This window comes from Apus apus, chromosome 24 (genome assembly GCF_020740795.1).
Source record: "Apus apus isolate bApuApu2 chromosome 24, bApuApu2.pri.cur, whole genome shotgun sequence".
Classification (NCBI taxonomy): domain Eukaryota; kingdom Metazoa; phylum Chordata; class Aves; order Apodiformes; family Apodidae; genus Apus; species Apus apus.
This window is the reverse complement of record NC_067305.1, coordinates 4364227-4384731: the sequence shown is the minus strand read 5'-3', so window position 1 is coordinate 4384731 and position 20505 is coordinate 4364227. Positions and strand designations below refer to the sequence as shown.

Genomic DNA, 20505 nt, shown 5'->3' with positions numbered 1-20505 from the left:
ATCCAGCCTGTCAACACCCCACGCTCAAGAAAAGCTGCAGCAAGAGGTCTTGTGTTATCAGGCACCACGGGGGAAGAACTTCAAGTACAAATCAAGTTTCAAACTGGAGTTGGTAACTGGCCAGGAGAGCTATTTCTGAATTCTGAGAAATTTCTGAATTCCAGCAGATTTCTGAAAATCAGCAGTAAAATGTTGCTGTAATTCTTAAAGTCTATTGATGTACAGAGAGAGGAACAACAGAAAAGCTGAGCAGACCTTAGGATTAAGAAGCTGCTCTGCAGCACATGGATGCAGATGGTGAACAGGCTTTGCCATGTGACATGAACCAGCTGCCACCCACTAGTCTGGAGTGGAGGAAAAACATTTATTTGGGCAACTGATCCAGTGCTTGTTTGTATTCTAAGCTTCCCTGTGCTCTGTCCTTCCTTCTCTTGACTCTCTCTGCTCATGATGGAAGGTCCAGGTTGATTTAATTTCCCTCCTAGTGAAACGGGCTGGGTTGGGTCTTTAATTCCTGGATCACTAGGGATGCATTGGTTCAATTTCTGTGAGAGGTGACTTGCTAAAGTCTGTTTTGTTCCTCCCCAACAGAGAAAGGGTTCATAGGTGCCACTGGGGGCCACCTTTGTTGGCCACACTTGAGCTAAGGAGCCCAGCTTGGTCCATTGCCCCCTGCTTTAGTACTTACAGCCTCTCCGGGCAGTTGTCTGGCTGATCCAGGTATCCTCCATCCATGACAAACTTTAGCACCTGTTCATTGGAGAGTCCCTGGTAGGGCTGCTCTGCTAAACTGCTTATTTCCCAGAGGACAACACCAAATGACCTAAGAAAGAGAGAAGACTCCTGGTGAGAATAAAACACCCTCCAGATCTCTTACTTTGGAGACCAGGTACCTAAAAAGAGCACAACAATGTTATTAAGAAGAGGGTTTCCAAACAATGTTTCATGTTTTATCTGTACTTTGAACTTTTAACATACCATGTGTGTTAAAAAGTGTGAGCTCCTGAGCTGGAATCCACCTGGGACTGCAGAGCCAACTTACCAGACATCAGAGTAAGCAGTGAAGACCCCATCCTTCAGGGACTCGGGTGCCATCCAGCGCACGGGCAGCAGCCCCTTGCCCCCCTTCCGGTAATAATCCGTCTCGTAGATGTCCCTGGTCATGCCAAAGTCTGAGGAAACCAATTGGGATGTGTTAAATGTCTCCCCTTCCCTACTCATACTGGGCAACATCTCCAGGTGAATGGGGAGGGACATTTTACAAGGGCTTGTAAGGAGAGGACAAGGGGGAATGGGCTAAAACTGGAAGAGGGAGATTGAGGTGAGACATGAGGAGGGAATTCTGGAGTGTGAAGGTGGTGAGAGCCTGGCCCAGGTTGCCCAGGGAAGCTGTGGCTGCCCCATCCCTGGCAGTGTTGAAGGGCAGGTTGGATGGGGCTTGGAGCAACCTGGGCTGGTGGGAGGTGTCCTTGCCCATGGCAAAGGGATTGGAACTAGATGATCTTTAAGGTCCCTTCTAACTCAAACCAGCCTGGGATTCTATGATGATTCTATGAATGTTTCCTTCCTCTGACCCAGGCTATTTTCATGCACCCAAGGAGCCTCCTACAGCCCAACCTGCAGCTGTTTCTCACCTTGTGATTAACATTAAGAACATTTTCCTTTTCCCTTTAACTCCAGAGTGAACATTTCTAGTGACAGCTTCTCTAAACATTATTTCTGTTCACCCCCTTTAAGTAAACATTGCTCCCTTTGCCCTGAAATCCCACCTTGAGGCCAAAGAAGTCTGAAAAAACCACCACGCTGTGGAGTTTTGGTTTAAGTTTTCATAGACTTACAGAATGGTTTGGGTTGGAAGGGGCCTTAAAGATCATCTAGATCCAACCTCCCTGCACGGGCAGGAGAGGGTTTGGGTTACAAGGTAGCTCTTGTGGAAGATAAATGACTTTTAAAAGGCACCTGACCTGATGACAGGATTATCAACACTTGGTGTGTTGTACCCAACACCTTCTTTGTCCTAATGCTCAAGGAACACTGAGATAACCCCAGGCAGCTTAGGCTGGAAAGGCCATGAACTTTTGGATAGAGGTTTGAGAATGGAGAAGGTGAGAAAAGCTGTTCTGGCTCTAGAGGAGGAGATTATTTTCTTACTGAGGTCCACAGAGTTCTTTCACAGGGCAGAAAAAGAGGGAAGTTTGCTGCATTTCCAAAGGGAACCCGTGGAAATCCCCTGCCTTTGCCCCACCGGTCTTGGGCCTCATCTCCTTTGCCTTTACAACAAAAAGGACCCACAGAATTCTCTTCTCCTGCCACACTGCTCACCTCCAATCTTCACAGTGAAGTCTTCTGCCACCATGCAGTTCCGAGCTGCAAGATCCCTGTGGACAAACTTCTTGGCATTGAGGTAGGCCATGCCGTCAGCGATCTCCGCAGCCATCTGGATCATCTCCCTCAGCGTTGGGGGTGGACGACCAGGGTTGTTCTACAAGCAATAAACAAGTATTAAACCCCCAATCAAGTAGCTCTGTGGCAGAACAGACTCCTTCTCTCCTGTCTTTACCTCAGCATCAGGTCTCAAGGAGCGTAGGTAGCTTTTCAAATCCCCGTGTGCCATTAACTCCATGACCACCAGGGTGGGTTGCCCTTTGGAGACCACCCCGAGGAGGCGAACCTGGAAAATAAGTGAGAAATTCCCTCAAGGTTGTGTCCAAACACACTGTGCAGAGCCCAGCTGGGAAAAAAGGGAGCACAGCAAACCAAACACCCCCAAAACAAGAGCTCAGAATGGCCCCGTGAAGCCCTGTCATCATAGAATGGTTTGGGTTGGAAGGACCTTAAAGATCATTGAGTTCCAACCCCCCTGCATGGGCAGGGACACCTCCCACCAGCCCAGGTTGCCCCAAGCCCCATCCAACCTGCCCTTCAACACTGCCAGGGATGGGGCAGCCACAGCAACCTGTTCCAGTGTCTCACCACCCTCATAGTGAGGAATTTCCTCCTCATGTCACCTGAATCTCCCCCTTTCCATTTTTAATCCATCACCATTTGTTCTCCTGGGACACCAGGAGACTTTTGCAAGGTGCGTTTTACAGAACACAACGGGGAGGATCCCAGCTCCTCTCACCAACCGCTCTGCAGAAGAGCTGCTGTTGTGAGTGGAACCTGGGGCTTCGAAAGCACTAAAGACCCGTGAGCCGTGTGATGGGACTTGCCAGCTGGTGACACTCACCACGTGATGGCAGCTGAAGCCCTTCATCACGGAGGCTTCGTTGAGGAACTCGATGCGCTCGCGCAGACTGGCCGACTCGTTGACGGTCTTCACGGCCACGCGGGTCTCGGGCTCCCCCTTCACGATGTCCTTGGCAATCCCCTCATACACCATCCCAAAGGAGCCCTGGCCCAGCTCTCGGAGCAGAGTGATCTTGTCCCGTGGCACCTCCCACTCGTCGGGGACATAGACTGTTGGGGGAAAAGTTCCTGAGTTGAGGCAGGAGCTTTTGGCCTAAGCGTGGCCAGCAGGTCAAAGCAGGCTCTCCTCCCCCTCTGTTGTGCCCTGGTGAGGCTGCATCTGGAGCCCTGCATCCCATTCTGGGCTGCCCAGTTCAGAAAGGACAAGGATCTAGTGGAGAGAGTCCAGTGTGGGGCCAGAAAGATGCTGAGAGGAATGAATCCATGAGGAAAGGCTGAGGGACCTGGGGCTGTTCTGCCTGGAGAAGAGGAGGCTGACGGGGGATCCCATCAGTGCTTGTCAAGATCTGCAGGGGGTGTCAGGAGGATGGGGCCAGTCTCTTTTCTGCAGTGTCCAGTGACAGGACAAGGGGCAATGGGCACAGGAGGGTCAAGTTAAACATAGGGAAAAACTTCTTGACTCTGAGGGTGGCAGAGCCCCGGGACAGGCTGCCCAGGGAGGTGGTGGAGTCTCCTTCTCTGGAGACATCCCAAACCCATCTGGATGTGTTCCTGTGGGATCTGCTCTAGGGGATCCTGCTCTGGCAGGGGGTTGGACTAGACAATGTCCAGAGGTCCCTTCCAACCCTGACCAATCCATTTCCACCCAAGAATTAAGGCTTGAAGAAAACCCTCCCTGCTCTCACCATCACTGGCGCTGAGATACTCAGGGTTAGAGGAGGCGTAGAGGGGTCCAGTTGGTCCTTCGGTTTGTCTGGAAGGGAGACACAAACTTCAGCACCTGTGACACGTTACAACTGTTTGACCAACAGTTTGATTAACCCCCAGAGCCTGCAGCAAATCCAAACTGTCCCCATTTCCAAAGGCACAAAATCCAAATGAACGTTGCAATCATTATCTCCATTAGTAAATGAACCCATCACTTCCAACAAATACTCAAAACCTTTGGGGGTGTGTTTTGCTTGTTCTGGTGGAAACGACCTAAAATTGCACTCACCTCTTTTTCACAAGCACATAAGCAGCTCCAATAATTCCAGCAATTATTATGGCAAAAATAATCGGAACAATGATGACAGCAATATTAGGCTGAGCATTCACTGAAAGAGAAAGAAAGAGTTGGAGGTGTTACCCAGGTCCAAAATCCAAGCCTTTTCCTTAATAAACTCTCCACCTTGGATAAACTGGAATATGAAGCTAGAGGCTACTCCATGGAGCTGGTCAGAATGAGAACTCAGGAAGAAAAGTCACACATTTCTAAGAAATTTCAGTTGCTTGAAAGGAGATGTGTTGGGAAACTTACGACGAGCCCCTACAGCTGCCTCTGTGCTCCTTGCTCCCTGACCTGGGTTATTGTTGAAATAGCAATTCAAAAAATGAACTCACAATAATCAGCCACATAAAAATAGGTGGGTTCTGTCCACGAGCCATTTCCAGCCAGGGAGGTAGCTCGGATACGGACGCTGTAGTTCCCAGGCTGCAATCCCCGGAGTCTGCAGCCCTGCTCGTTGGCAAAATGCTTCCTGGACACACAGTAGTGAGCTTCCTGAGGGAGGGAAGAGGAAAAGTGCAGGAATCCAGCTCTGCAACAGCCCCAGCTCCACAGCAGCACCACCAGGCTTTGTGCCTCACCTCCTCTCCCAGCCAAGGTACATAAACAGGGCTTTAACAGCTCAGGTCCTTTCCAATGAAGTGGTTTGTCCTGGATTTGCATTTTACAGTTTGGGAGGTCAGGTTCCAGGGAGCAGATGCCATCTGCTGTACTAGGACCTCAGCCCTGAAATGTGAGCTGGGCTGGCAAGCCCTGGCATCCTGCACGGGCAGCACTGCTGCCCACAGGCTCTGCCTGCTCCACACCTTCTTCATGTCCCTCAGCAACTTAAATTTAGAGACATGTTTTCTGTCCTTCTGGGAAATAAAACTCCTAAAAAAGCTCCACGCAGAAAACTGGCCAATTCGATACGTGGAACAGGCACCAGAGAGGCAGGTTTTTCTTTCTCTGTCACCACAGACAGGCTTGCAGAGGGCACAAAGTCACCAGTGAAGTTTGATGTCACGTTAGTTCAACCAGGCAGGACACAAGGACTAGTAAAGACTGACCAGTCCTGGACTCCCAGGCCAAACTGCTTCCCCAAACGTGCAGGAGGACAAGCAGAAATTCTCACCTCTGTCTCCCCAAGACGTCCATAATTCACTTCATAGAGCACAATGAGACCATTGGGCTCCTTTGGCTCCTGCCACTTCAAATGGACGGTGTTTTTTTCAATCAGCTCGTGGGTGACTGGCCCAACGATGTCATCAGCCTTAGCTACAACCAAGGGCATGATTAGTAACAGTTTTATTTCATGTCTTTGGCAAAATTTGCCAGCGCTTCACAGATTCACAGAATCATGGAATGGTTTGGGGTGGAAGGGTCTTGGGAGATGCTGAGCTCCATCTTCTTTTTTACAGGGATATAAAGTGAGAGGACAAGAGGTAAGGGATTAAAACTGGAAGAGGGGGGATTTAGGTGAGACATGAGGAGGGAATTCTGGAGTGTGAGGGTGGTGAGAGCCTGGCCCAGGTTGCCCAGGGAAGCTGTGGCTGCCCCATCCCTGGCAGTGTTGAAGGGCAGGTTGGATGGGGCTTGGAGCAGCCTGGGCTGGTGGGAGGTGTCCCTGCCCATGCAGGGGGGTTGGAACTCAATGATCTTTAAGGTCCCTTCCAACCCAAACCATTCTATGATTCTATAATCATCTAGATCCAATTTACCTTCTGGCATGGTCCTGGCACTGACATAAGCTGCAACACTGCATCTGGACTCCTGGGCATCGTGGTTGCACGCGTGGAGCTCGATGCGGTACCCGGTGAAATGCCGCAGGCCCGAGATGACCAGAGACTCCTTTGACTTCACTTTTTCAAAAGGTTTCTGCTCCTCTGTGTTCTCGGAGGCTGAATTGTTGGCAGAGGAGGGGATGGTGGGTATCACCACCGTGGCATTGGCCACAGAGCCCAGGTCTCTTCTTTTTCTTGATGGCCTGTTGAATTACGCAGGTTACAAGGTTATTTGTAGTAAGCAGTGTAAACACTTTCATCCAAGAAGGAAGAGTTAAAATGGTCAGAGTGCCACTGAAAACTCAAAACCAAGCTTGGAATTTGCAAAGCAACAAAGGGATTCTTGTTTAAAATGCTTTAAAAACAATACACCGAACTACAATAAATGTGTCTCCCCCCCTGGAACACACGTGGCTTCTCCAAACTGCACATCCCTGAGCCCCCTTCCCTGCACAGCTTCACACAAGGCAAAGAAAGCAAAAGAAAGAAATGCAGTGCTGAAGTATTTGCTTGAGAATTCCAGTTATCCCAGCAGCTCCCAGCTGAGCACAGCCCCCCTGGGCTGCCTCACACATGCCTGGCAGAGCACTGCGATGTTTTGGAGTTCAGCTCCAGCACATGAGGTCATACCACAGCCCCCAACTCTGATGACCTCAGATGTTCCACATATTCCAAGTGTCACAAACTTGCGTTTATAACGTGTCAGACCAGCTTCCCAGCTCGGTGGAACACATCTCCCCCTCTGAACCCTGAGGCTGCATCTAGAGAGAGGATTTTAGCCTTTTTCGGAGAGACCAAAATCTCAACGGACACGTTTAACACTCCCAGGCTGGGATCACACAGCAGTTGTGTGGTTTTGTTAACCAAATGGTGCCTCTGCAGCTCTTGCACTTCAGGCTGAAAATCAATGTTTTGCTGTTGTAAAAACAGAACTGGCAGCATGATCCTGTCAACTCCCCTGTCCACAGGTGCGACTCGCCAGCTTCAGCCTCAGTGTGTCAGGAAATAAACAGGATTAATTCAACAGAATTAAGAACTAATCACCAATGTAATTTTCTTGGGGGGAAAAAAACCAACAACAAAAGCAGTTAAGGACCAAACCTAAACTCCTCTTCTGACACTTTACATCCTGCCACACACTCACCACAAGGAATTCCAGGTTGGGAATCGACCAACGTGGTGAATCAGCCCCAGCGTTTTGTGACACAAAAGAAATCAATGTCACTTGAACACATATTCTAAGGGGATGATCTTTTTGTGTGTGTGCAGCTAGTAAAGGGTACAAAGAGTGACCTGAACTGAACCCACAGTTGAGGCATCTCCAGTCTCTAAAAATGTAACAGGCTGTTGAAGCAAATCTTTGCTGCTGAACTGAACTTTCCACTGCCCAGCCTCCAACCACCAGGCAAATGATTGGCCAAGTGCAGCCACCAGGAGGATGGCACAGGTCAGGTCCACCTCTGCAGCCCCAGCTCTGCTCCCTGGTGTTGTTTCTCCTCCATCAGCAAATACAACCAGCTGGAAAGCAGGTTTTTAAGATTTCCTCCCACTGAACACGGGGCTGTACACAACTACATTGATCATATTCATCCACCTGATGGAAAACAGGATAGCAAATTCAGCCTGTGAAGGCTCAGCAGAGCACATTCCAGCTTTCAGTTTTCTCTAATTACTAATTAACTCCTTTTGGAGCTGCTGTTATCTCAGCTTGTGCATTGTTCTGAACAGTGTCCCCTGACAATGGGGCAGAGTTCAGAGCCCCAGGTCTGGGTTGTGCCACCTCCCTCCTTTGGAAGGAATCTTGACAGTCAGCCAGAACCTTGTCTGGACCTAACAGCAAAGCTACACACCATTGTTTACAGACTCTGGATTCAGCTGAAGAGAATTCTGTTTTTCACATGTAAACCAGCAATTTGACCCCTGAATGCAACACAGAGGAAAATGCAAGAACAACTTCTTCCTTCTCAAGTAACAGAAAGCAGGGAAAGCTTTTGAAGCTGTCAACCCCCATCTTCCCACATTTATTACCCTGGATATGCAGCAGTTTTCTCACCAAATTCCCTGTATTTTCAAACATCTGAAGGCCCCCCATAGTTGTTCCAGTGCCATTTTCATGATGGCCCTTGCAGTAGCTCCAATGACCTTCCCCCTAATACTCAGATTCAGGTTCCTTCTCCTCCTACTCTGAGATGTCCAGCATGTGTGAGTGCTCTCAGCTGGAAAGGACAACTCCACACACACAATGTGCCCTTTGCTGGGGGATGTTCAAAGCCCCTTCGCCAGCCTGAGCCAAGTCTTTCCACACACCTGAAGTTTGCAGAGCAGCAACTGGCCTGTCTGCCCCCTTCTGCTGGCAAAGGTGTTTGTATATTTGTCTGTATTCATTGGATTGAACCAGGAAACTCAGAAAAATAAAGTTGCTTTTCATGTGAGCCATTTCTCAGGTCTTGTTCTCTCTGTAGCCCATGAATATTTGTAATGACACGAGTGTGTGACAGAGAGGGCAGAGACAGAGAGAAGAGTGAGACTGCTGCTTCTGCAGTAGCAGTGGTGGAGAGAACACATGGGATTACACCCTGAAGAGCAGCCATTTAGTTCCCCTCTGCCTCTCAGGACTTTTTTCCAATCTTTCCATGCTTTCCACAGAATCATGGAGTGGTTGAGGTTGGAAGGCACCTCTGGAGATTGTCTCATCCACCCCCTGCCCCAAGCAGGGGCAGCCAGAGAAGGCTGCTCAGGACCATGCCTGGTCAGGTTTGGAATATTTCCAAGGATGGAGACTCCACAGCCTCCTTGGGCAGCCTGTCCCAGCCTGCAATCATCTGTGTGCTTCAATCTGCACAAAGCACATTCTGATATAAGAGCAAATACCACAGAGGAGAAGAAACAAAGCATCAGCTTCTGATGGCCACTTTGTTCAGCTACAAAGGGAGGTCACACAGCCCACGGTGTGAAGATCCCCTCAAGCTCTGCCTGGGAAGGTGGGGATGGCAAGAAGCATTTAGAAGCTTCTGGTTTGCCTTGCCAGTTCCAGAGCAAATGAACCCACAAGACTTGTGATAGGATCTCCTGGAGTTATCAACCATGAAGGAAGAGCTTCTGGGATCTGCAGAGGGGTTTGCAGCAAGCCAGGTGGGATTGGACCTGGATGAAGGCAGATCTGTGGCAGAGCCTCGTGTGGATGGGATGCTGCACTGGGAGCAGAGAGCTGGGAACAGGACAGGAGGAGAACAGTGGTACATGGAAAACAAGGAGAGAAGATGTATGGGGAGTAACTTCTCAATTGCTGTCATCCACACCCCTGCTATCTCGTATTCCTCCTGATTCTCACCTGCAAGATTCACCCTGTAAAGGGCACAGAGCTTCTCATCTCCACATAGTGTCTGGAGAGAGTCAATAAACTATCAGGAGCCACAGAAAAAGCACCTGAAGTAAAACAGGCTTCACGTTCAGTTGCCAGGCTGCAGCCAGGCTGCCCTGTGAGCAGGGCCACAGTTTTCCCTGGAAAACTAATTTTCATTTATAGTTGCCACAGTCTGGAGCCTGTCAGAAAAGACCAGCAGGATGCAGCTCAGCAGGAGGGCACCTTTACTGCTGACTTGTAACACCCAAAAGGGCTTGTATGAAAAGGGGAAGTGGAGATTCCCTCCCTAGCAAGCTGACAAGGTGGCACATCCTGGTGATGGGTTTCTTTCTCAAATACATACCCCAGAAACTGGCCTGAGAAGCATCCTGGCTGCACAGTAATGTTGGGAAAAAAAGAAAAAAAAGAAGTCAGCTTGTCAGAATCATCTGCCTGGAGTTTGGCTTTTGCACATGGCTTGATGCTCCTCTGCTCTGGAGTATGTTGTGTCCTGGCATCTTTTTGCAGCCTGAAACGTGTCCTGACCAGCACCACCAGCAAGAGCAGGGACTGCACAAGCTTCCCTGTGACAACTCCAGGCTCCCAGAGGAGAGACACTGTCTGGCAATGCACTCAGAAATAAAAAATGTTCAGTGCAGCAACGTAGCTTCTGTCAAGCAGTGGGAAACAGGTGTTTGTTAGCTGAGGGCTAACGGAGAACAAACAGAGAGCACAAAACAGGGCGGTGGACAGGGAAACCATTGCTGACTCGAGCCTTACTCCCAGTGCTTCCTCTGTGAAGTGTGAAGACATTCAACACCACTTAATGTGACACCGTGTGTGCCACTCAAAACAGGACATTCACCACCCACAGCAGCTGCATTCCTCATGGTATTGGAGGTATTTCCCAGCCTAAGTGCAAGGAAGCCCGCAAATGCCGCGCAGGAGGACACGGCTGTGGCCCAGGAAACTTCCCTCTTCCTTTTCCTTTCTTTTCAGCTGGATGAAAAGCTAGACCACAACATTGCAGGACAGAAAAAAAAAAAACCCAATCCAACCAGCTATTTTTGGCATGGTACAAGTTTAAATGAGCTGCAGGCATTTAGCTATTTGTTAAGGATTTTCACTTCACTCTCAAGCTGTGAATTCAGAGGCAGGAAGTAAGAGCAGGATCTTCCAAATCCGTAATAACATCAGTGGGAGGTGCTGGGCTCTCACCAGCACACACATCCAGCTGGACTAGGCAGTCTCCTGGAAGCCCAGAGACTGGTCATATGGCCACATCCAGCCCAGTATTTCTGTTTAATGATTTTATTCCCCTGCCCCAGACCACCCGGGCAATATTGGTTGGATATTCCTACCTGGGGACAAACACCTCATTGTGGAGATAGTTCTCAAAGGTCTTGCGGAAAGCTGACTCCTCCAGCTCCTTTTGTATCTGGGAGTCTGTTTTAGGGCAGGAACAACATTCTCCACTGACCTCCTCGTTTTCACTTTGATTATACTTCTGAGGGTCTTCGGATTCAAAAGGAGGAGACCAGGTCCTTGAGGGCAGTTTTAATCCTGTGGATAAAAGCATTCAGTATCACTTCTGCTCAATGAGGTAGAAGCAGATGTTTGATCCTACAAAGATCCATAACCAGTGCACACAAAAAACACAGAAACATCTGGGCATCCTGAGCTTTCAGAGCCAGGGCTGAGCAGCTTTCCCTCTTTTACGACAAGCCTTTGGTTCCAAACTGTGCTCTTTTTGAAATGAAGCTCAGATGCTGCTGTAGCCAAGCCAAGTTCCACCCCAGCTCACCTCAGTTTAGGTACCAGAGAGCAGCAGGTGACATTCTGGGAGTCCTCAGTGAAACTCAAGTGTTCTGAAAGAATTTCCAACAGGCACAGGGTGCCTTGAAAAATTAACCTGATCTCCAGGAGCACGGAAATGTTTTCCTAATTATCTTTGTCTAAGTTATTAAACTTGTTACTCAGTGGAAAAGGAACAAGTGCAGAAGGGGGATCCCCAAAGGAAAAAAAATATCTGTAAAAAAATGTTTCTGGAGAGTTTTTGCACATCACTTGGCAATAGTGCCTAATGTGTAATGCAACTGAACAGTCCCATCCCTGGCAGAGTTGAAGGGCAGGTTGGATGGGGCTTGGAGCAACCTGGGCTGGTGGGAGGTGTCCCTGCCCATGCAGGGGGGTTAGATCTAGCTGATCTGTAAGGTCCTTCCAACCTAAACCATTCCATGATTCTATGACCAGTGGGAGAACACAGCTGCACCTCAGCATGTTTTTTTGAATCATACTCTTGAAAACAGCTAAATCAGGCATGCAGAGCTCTCCCAAGGTGTGTGGAAAACCTTCAGAGAGCTCTGGGAAAGCAAGCAGAGAGAGAGAACCACACACTCACCTTTCAAGCAGTAATCAAGCTCATAAAGCTCACTGTCCTCTGCCTGCTGCTGCCAGAACACCAGGTAGTGGGTGATGTTCCCGTTGGGCTCCGAGGGCGGCTTCCACTTCAGAATGATCTGGGATGATGAGTTGGAAACTGATATCGGGTCTAACGGGACTGAGGGAACTGTGTGGGTGGGAAAAGAGACAGAGGTCACTGCCAGTGCCCTGCCAGAGCTGGGGAGAACGTGGGACAGACAAAGGCCAGCTTCTGTTTCTGTGGCAATAAACAGTGCTCTCCATCCCAGCTCCAGTGACACCCAACAGCCCTGCACGGGACACCCCAGCATGCACACACACTCCTACATGTGGCCACACAAGCCAGAGGGAAGACTTTGGCAAGTCCATTCATCCTGAAGTTGTAAATTAGACTTGGAAATGTATGCAAATGCAGGTATCCTTTGTTTCAGAAAAAGGAAACAGAAAAGCCTCACTGCTAGTAAAGGCCATTTGTGAGTGTGCTGAGAAAACAAACCAAAATTTTAGGTTGAATTCAATTAAAATTAGATCTTAGAGAAGGTTGAACTTCAACATCCCTGCAGGGAGTGCAAGACATCATCTCTGTACTAATGCTTTTCCACTCTACTTTTTTGCTGGGGTAAAGAAAGTTGCAATAAACTGGTAAGAAAGATGCTTTGCATTCCCACAAGGAAGAAGCGCAGGGAAGCACACGCCCTTCCACTTGTTTGGGAACACCTTCCTCCCAAAGGAGAGCAGCAATGGCAGTGGGAAGTTTCATGGCTGTGGGACTACCATGACTACAGGCAGAGGACTGTTCAGGCCTGTTTCTTTTTCATTTGCAAGGAAATGTGAATGGAATAACACTGACCAGTGGCATTGGTCTGGACGTAGATGATCTCGCTCTTCGCACCGTATGTTCTACGTTCATCTGAGAAGGTGACCAGAGTTTTAACAAACACAGCGTATTGTGTCCATGGCTTCAAGCCCCTCAGAAGCCAGCCTGGCTGGGCCTGGGCTTTGGGCTCATTTGACCGTGGAGGTGGGTCAACATCCACAACTGTCCAGCTGTTTGACCCACAGGCGTCTTGGCCATCAAACTCCGTCACATTTTGATATGGACTTAAGAAAAAAACAAACACAACAGAAAAGCCTCAAATTAACAGAACCCTAATCCAAGCTTTTAAAAACAACATTTCTAAAGCCATCACTGAGAGTGGGAATCCCTTACCATTTAACTATCTCATTGTCTGTGTTCTGAAAGTGAAGCGTAGGGAACTTTGCAACTCAGCCTCTTCCCACCATCCCACATCACAAACTGTCCCACAGATGGTCCCAACAACTAAATCCAGGCTAATTATTCTCAACTTGGTAACCTTGATTCTAAAACAATGTTTCCCACCTCAGTGGGAATAAACACTTCAACATCCCATGGAGACAGTGGGGAAATTATCAACTCCATGGTTATAGTAGGTCTAGAATAGCTGGAACAACTCACATTGGGATTGCTCTTCAGTGAGGAATTTGGAGTGTACAGAGCTCAGGTAAATCTTACAAAAGTCTTTAATTAACGTTGGAAGCTTCAGTTTAGGAGAGAGAACATCACAGAGTCCTGCCCACAGCAGGTCTAGTACCTCCTCTTCAACACCAGCTGCTGACTGTGGAAGCCCACCAGCGATATTACGTTGTAACCTAAGGGTGGATCACTTACGCTTCCTTGTAAAAAAGCATAAACCCCAGGAGGTCCCGGAAATCAGGAGGCCAGTAGGGCTCCCACTTCAGCAGGATCTTGTCATGAGATGTTCTAATGGAAGAAAATTTCAGCAATTCATTTTCACCTGCAACAAAAGAGCAGTGACAATAAATTCCTTAATGCTAAAAAAAAGAAAGTTTTCTATTTTTAATCCTCTGCATTAGATTCTACAGACAAACCAGAGAGACACCACCCAAGACCAACCCAACAGACATGGCTGGTCACGTTTTACCCCAGATTTACTTCTACAATCTGGTTCACAATGTGGTCCTGTCAGAGTTTTACAGGGAAAGGGGTTTGTGTGTGGCACAGAATGGGAACAACCAGCAGGGCTGGGGGTGCAGAGGGATGTGCTCACAGCAGGATTCCTGACAAAATAAGTGTGTGCAAAAGTACATCCTCAGCAGCACGACTGCAGCTGGAGCAGAAAGCAACTCTGTGCTTGCCCCAAGCCCTGCTGACACAGGCGGCGCCGTATCACTGTTCTTGAAGAAAGCTCTTAGCTTAAAAACCTCTGAGAAGCACAATAAGAATTGTTGGGAAAATTTCTCGGACTGTTGTCATAGCAACTCCCTCACATGGCTCCAGAGATGGGTGGAAATCCTGTTTTCTCTCCTATGTTTATTCTGTGTGTGTACCCTTGCCTCCTGACATGGGAAAAGAAGATTATGGCAATTAATCAGGTACTGAGCAGTAACACAAAGTCCCCGTTTGGACTGGGGTTATGTTGTGCTAAACTCTTCAAAGAGACACAACAATACATTCAGCCCTGAAAAACTCACAGCTGAGCACACAGAGAGCAAACTTCTGAGGACCAAGGTTGGCCAGGTAGGCTCCAGGCCAGGGGGAGAACCCAGAAGTCCTTTTGCTCGTGGCACACTGAGAGTGTCACCACAAGCAGCGAGGCCCATGCCTGGTGCTTTACCAAAAGGACAAGGACAGTCCCTGGAAAAACATCGTGGGCTGAGAGAAGTAAGAGTATGAGGTGAGCAAGGCAGAAGGAAAAGGAAATGATGCAAGTCTTGCTGCATTCTGAGACTTTCTTACATGAGGCTTGATCCCCGTTGGTCTTGAGAGCAATGTCATTCCTCTCCTGACGCCCCTTTGTCCCAGAGATCTCCTCCATCTTGTGGATCTCAGACAAACACAGTTTGGGATTATAATGGAAAAAGAGTTTGCCTCTTGCAATTGTCAGGTTGTGTTTACTCCAGTCCCAGAGCTGACGAAGATTCTGGTTGTCCAAGGCATAAAATGAGTAATTCCTGAAAGCAGAGAATGAAAATGTGGAATGGGGGGGGGGCAGATCCACTGAAACCTCTTTTTTTCCCCTCGTGCACAAATCCAGACACCAAAGGAAAACGAATGCCAACCCTCTGCCCTTGTAGGCCACAAGCCACAGGCAGAGGAACATTTGAAAATAACACAGGGATTGTTTACCAACACAGATCACCCCCATGGCACTGACACTCCTTACACTTCAGAGCAGGAAATGAAAAGCTCTTTTGACAGAACTCACCCAGCTTCTAGTGTTTCTCCTCTGATCAGATGCAGTTTACGAAAGAAGGACAGAGAAACCAAGGCATAAGAGCGGCGGATTTTTAGGTAACCTGAGATTTCTTCTATCAAGCCAAGATTTGCTTCTAGCTCAGCTGCTATGTTGTCTGCGGAGAGGAAAACATCAGGTTGAGTTTTCTGATATCACAAGGAGAAACACAGTATCAGAGCCCACACATAACAACTAGAACTGCTTCACATAAATTCAAAAGGTCTCACAAAAAGCAGTTAGGAAAAAAAACAACCCAAATACCACAACCAGAGTCTTTGCTTCGTGGTTATTTTTCTGAATCCCAGAGTGGTCAAACACAGATGGTGTCATATTCACTGCCCTGACACCCACTGCTCCCTACCCCCTTGCTCCTGCAGGACTTACTTCCTCCACGGATATTTATAACTAAGCTGCCATTCACAATGGTGCAGCCCCGGAGCTCCTGCGCCGATGTCACCGAATCGATGGTCTTCTCCTTCCTGTAGTCACAGACCTTGGGGCAGGGCCCGGCGCAGGGTGTGCAGTGCAGGCTGGAAAACAGGAGAGTCAGGGAGGAAAGGCTGGGAGAGCTGGGGCTGCTCAGCTTGGAGAAAAGGAGGCTGAGGGGGGATCTTATCACTGCTTGTAAACAGGGGGTGTCAGGAGGATGGGGCCAGACTCTTTTCCACAGCGTCCAGTGACGGGACAAGGGGCAACGGGCACAAACTGGAGGTTTAACATAAATATAAGACAATACTTCTTTACTTTAATGGTTAAAGCTCTGGGACAGGCTGCCCAGGGAGGTGGTGGAGTCTCCTTCTCTGGAGACATCCCAAACTCATCTGGATGTGTTCCTGTGGGATCTGCTCTAGGGGATCCTGCTCTAGCAGGGGGGTTGGACTGGGTGATCTCCAGAGGTCCCTTCCAACCCCACCACTCTGGGATTCTGTGTGTGTGTAGACGTGGTGCTTTTGCAGACTGTCACCTGGGGCAGCCCCAGTTCTCAAAAGCAGAATAATCAATTCAAAGGTCCTGACAACATGTCATGGGATTCACTTGCAGTGCACAGCACATGGTTCTGTGGGACTCCAAATAACTGCTGACAATTATTTAATTGTCATTTCCACATTTCAAATGCTACCTGCTCTGTCCCTCCCTTCGTAACAGAAGCCAGAATGAAGTGATTAGGACTATTTTGAATAGCCCAGGATATTCTGAGTAGACCACAATGCTGCTCAGTGCTGTACACACCAGGGTTTCCAAGACCAAGAAACCCAGGCCCAGTCTCCATCCCAGCATCATTAACCAAACATATAATTGATGAGCAGAGAGCTGGCCGTTCATCTGGGAACCTTCCGATGAAGAACTGTATAGAAAGTTGCTTTAAATAAAAGCATGTGCTTTGTGCTGTGGGGAAATACTTCTTAAAAGGCAGCAGGATGATTGCTCGCCCTGGTCACAGCACCACAAGAATGTGTTCCCAACTAGTTCAGAGGAACAAATGCTCTAGGAAAAGCACAAAGTAGTGTTGTGGAGAGGACAGAGGTGGTGGCTGCTCTTACCCAAGCAGATTATCTGCTTTGGGGGCTGCTAGCTTGTTCTTTTGAAAAACAAAACAGGACATAGAATTTTAAAAAGTCCTGTCAGAGTGAATTCCCTGAAATTATTACGGCAGGAGCAACTAAATGTGACCACAAAGCTACCAACATTCGTAGGAAATCTGACTCATCACAATCTATAATGTTACCGGGGGACAAACAACGAAGTTTTCAGTGATAAACAGCTCAGCAACATAAATTATTTAATTCCTTTGTTGAAAAACCCTGGGAATGGACAGAATGGCTGTTCCCTGCTTTGACTCATGCTACGCTTGTTTGTTACATTGTCTATTTACGTCTGGTACAGCTTGAACCTGCTCAATCAAAGTAATTACTGGGATGAGGGACAAATATTCTGAGAATGATGCACTCAAAAATACGCTCTGCTCTTCTCATTAGACACCACTTTTCCTTGTTCTGCTCAGCAGCAAGGCTTTCCAGGCTGAGGTCTGCTTTGGTGGAGATGGCAAGCAGGGCTACTAAAGCCTCTCAATTGCACATCTCCCTCATCCCACCTGGTTAGGGCAGGTTGGATGGGGCTTGGAGCAACCTGAGCTGCTGGGAGGTGTCTCTGCCCATGCAGGGGGGGTGGATCTAGATGATCTTTAAGGTCCCTTCCAACCCTAAACATTCTATGACTCTATGATGGTTACAGAAAGACCCTTCCAACTCATCTTCCCTCTTCTCTCTCAATATCCCTTTCCTACTTTTTCCAAACTCAAGAGAAAACAAGGGAAACAGAGGGAGAATAAATTGGCAGGTAGACCTGTCTGCTTTTAATGGCTTGAATTAGCAAGGCAATAGTTTGCAAATCGTATTAAAGTAGCCCAGGTAATTGTCACAGACACTTCAATGCTGGAAACTCCTCTTGGTCTTGACACAGAGCACAAACCCTCTGTCCAGGGGAGAGGCAAGCACAGCACAACCAAGACATCATGGCTGGTTTCTCCACCTGCAGACACTTGTACTTACTTGCTGGAATTCATAATGTACCCTGAGGGGCACTCGTGAACACATTCATTGTTGTGGATAACGTGGCAGCCCGACTCCCTGGCATTTTTGCACTTGTTGTGCAGTTCCTGGCAGAAGCTGAAGGTGACACAACGCCAGCCCTCAAAGCGATAGTAACCAGGTGGGCAGGTGTCCACGCATCTGCCTTCCAGGTAGAAGTTGCGGCAGGCGACGCACTTGTCAGGGTTGTTGGGCTCTGTGCAGTCCCCAAGACACTCGCTGTGGCAGCACTGACCATCAGAGGTGCAGCCTTGGGACTTGCAGGCAGGTGGACAAACTGTGGAGAGAAAAGATAAAAGGCAACTGAGTATCACAGGACAAGGCAGTGATTTCTGACTGGGCAAGGATTGTGAGCAGCCACACTTCATCCTGCTGGGCAACTTCCTTTTCAAAGACTCATCCCTGAAGTGCAGACATCTGCCTCATCTCCATTTTGCCGTGTAAATTCCAAACTGTAACGACACTTTGGAGTGCTCTCATTCAGCCTCACAGCTCATTAATGCTCATCTTCAAAAAGAGAAAACCCGTTTTCCTTTCCTCTCAGTCCAGTACTACAAGGCTCCCAGGAGAGTTCTGGTGACTTCTGAAGCCCAGAAGTGATGAGACTCCTCCAGCAAAGGCTGCCCAGCCTAGGGCAGCCAGTTTCAGCCAGAAGATTCTGGTTTCTTAGGTTAAGAAACTAAGTTTCCCACAGTAATGCTGCAAATTAAGCAGTCCCAACAATGCTTTTACAAAAACCTTCAGCTGTATCAGGATTTGCTTCCTATCTGTCAGCCTGTCACCCGTGTCCCTGGAGGAAGCCTGCTGCCCTGGCACCCAACACAAGCTCTTTGGTGACTCTCCCAGTGAGCCCAAAAAGAAGGGCGCCCACGAGTGTTAATGCTTGAGGTTTTCATGGTTAACTTTTTAATTACCCATTACTTAGTGCCTCACAATACTTTTAATGAGTGGTTTGGGCTTTGAAATAGAACCCAAGCAGCAGCACAGCTCAGAGCAAAGACCATGACTAACGCTGAGCAAGGAGCTGGAGGGAGGCTGAGCAAAGCTGGAGAAGCTCTGAAGGGAAGGACAGTCCTCCCCCTCCACTGCTCAGCACCTTCATGCTCAGTCTGAATGATCAAAACAAGGTTGAACCAATGAAGTCCTTTGGGCTCCAGCTGTGAATTGCCCAGAGGCAGCTCAAGACATCACCTTTTGCTAGGACAAGGAACAACAGATATAAGATAGAGCGCACAGGAGGTTCCACCTCAATATGAGGAAGAACTTGTTTCCTGTGAGGGTGACAGAGCCCTGGGACAGGCTGCCCAGAGAGGATGGGGAGTCTCCTTCTCTGGAGACTTTCCAGACCTGTCTGGATGCCTTTCTGAGTGATCTGCCCTAGATTCTGTGGTGGTCCTGCTTTGGCATCCGTTAAAGGATTGAAGAATTAAGTGTTAAAGCAGTTAATGCCATTCTTAGAATAAGCAGCAGTAGCTGCAGTAGATGACATAGTCAAGATGAGCAACCTTGGGTTTGGTCCAGCCTGAGAAACCCTTGGAAGAAATAAGAAATGGTGAATTTAATCTCAGATATCTTACTGCTTCCATGTCAGTCATTCACTGCATTCTCTGTCCATCGCTCCAGATTCATCCATTAACAGGAATCACAGGAGTTTGTTTCAAATTCATTTTCTCTTACACTGACGAACGTTTTGCCCTTTTCTAGCAATAGGTTTTATTTGGTGAATCTGCCACAAACAGTGACTGATGAGAGTGGAACAGCCAAACAGAAGCAGCCTGCAGAGGATACCCTGCATTATACCAAATATAAAATCAGAAGCTTGTTTTAAATGCCTGGTTGTACCCTCCTGAGCAGCCCACAGCTGGAGAACAGTCCAGCAACACGCCATGGCTGCAGTTTAATAGACATCAAGTTTCACTATTCAATATTCAAAAGGTAACATTTGTTTCTCAAGGAGCTGGTGGAGCAGACAGGTAATTTGGAGAAGTTTGACCCTCATGCAAAGCACCCAGTGCCACATGGCACCCATCTGACATCATGCCACACCATTTCATTATTCTCTCAATTTGTTATGGAAACTAATCTTCAAAGCCTCATGCTTATTGACACATTTTGAACTCAGCTGCAAATATTCACAGGGCAGAAACTGTTTAAATTCTCAACTCTACAGGTTTTTAGAAGGCACAATGGAACTATTTTTAAACTGGTCTTAACGTTTCTCTTTCCTGTTCCACAAGCTTTTGATGTCTACAAGGAGCTTGAAGAAGCAGCCAAAGTAACGTCTTTTTTTTTTTTTTCCATTAAGTGCTGTAGACTAACAACTGCCAATCACTATTTTGTGCAAATCCTCATTAAACAAGATCCTGAATAAATGCTGTTGACGTGATCAAAGCCTGCATGCTAACAGGTAATTCATTCTTTCCAGCGAGGACCTGAAAACCATATAGAAACCTCTTTACCACTGCTTCTTCCAACTGGGACTACAGCATCCAGGTGATGTGACTCCAGATGGGGTTTTTATCTGGTTGGGTTTTGCTGCCATGTAACACTGTCACTGCAGGACAACATGGAATAGGTTTTTGTTGACCAAGTGTGCCTCATCACCCCTTCACCATCGAGGTTTGCAGACCCCAATAATCGTGCTTGGCCCACACTC

At 48.1% G+C, this 20505-nt stretch overlaps 1 protein-coding gene across 1 annotated transcript in view; it reads right to left on the bottom strand.

Moving 5' to 3' along the window:
- INSR (insulin receptor) overlaps nucleotides 1-20505 on the bottom strand; it is a 53307-nt gene that overhangs the window by 5638 nt on the left and 27164 nt on the right. The window contains exons 3-20 of the mRNA XM_051639395.1: nucleotides 17811-18126; nucleotides 15646-15791; nucleotides 15232-15376; nucleotides 14763-14977; nucleotides 13674-13800; nucleotides 12834-13084; nucleotides 11964-12131; nucleotides 10924-11125; nucleotides 6157-6422; nucleotides 5571-5713; nucleotides 4792-4951; nucleotides 4406-4505; nucleotides 4095-4162; nucleotides 3230-3459; nucleotides 2561-2671; nucleotides 2323-2482; nucleotides 1043-1172; nucleotides 689-823 (exon numbers count right to left, since the gene is read on the bottom strand). Coding sequence (XP_051495355.1) covers nucleotides 689-823; nucleotides 1043-1172; nucleotides 2323-2482; nucleotides 2561-2671; nucleotides 3230-3459; nucleotides 4095-4162; nucleotides 4406-4505; nucleotides 4792-4951; nucleotides 5571-5713; nucleotides 6157-6422; nucleotides 10924-11125; nucleotides 11964-12131; nucleotides 12834-13084; nucleotides 13674-13800; nucleotides 14763-14977; nucleotides 15232-15376; nucleotides 15646-15791; nucleotides 17811-18126 — 3073 coding nt within the window. The remainder of the gene's footprint in view (nucleotides 1-688; nucleotides 824-1042; nucleotides 1173-2322; nucleotides 2483-2560; nucleotides 2672-3229; nucleotides 3460-4094; nucleotides 4163-4405; nucleotides 4506-4791; nucleotides 4952-5570; nucleotides 5714-6156; nucleotides 6423-10923; nucleotides 11126-11963; nucleotides 12132-12833; nucleotides 13085-13673; nucleotides 13801-14762; nucleotides 14978-15231; nucleotides 15377-15645; nucleotides 15792-17810; nucleotides 18127-20505) is intronic.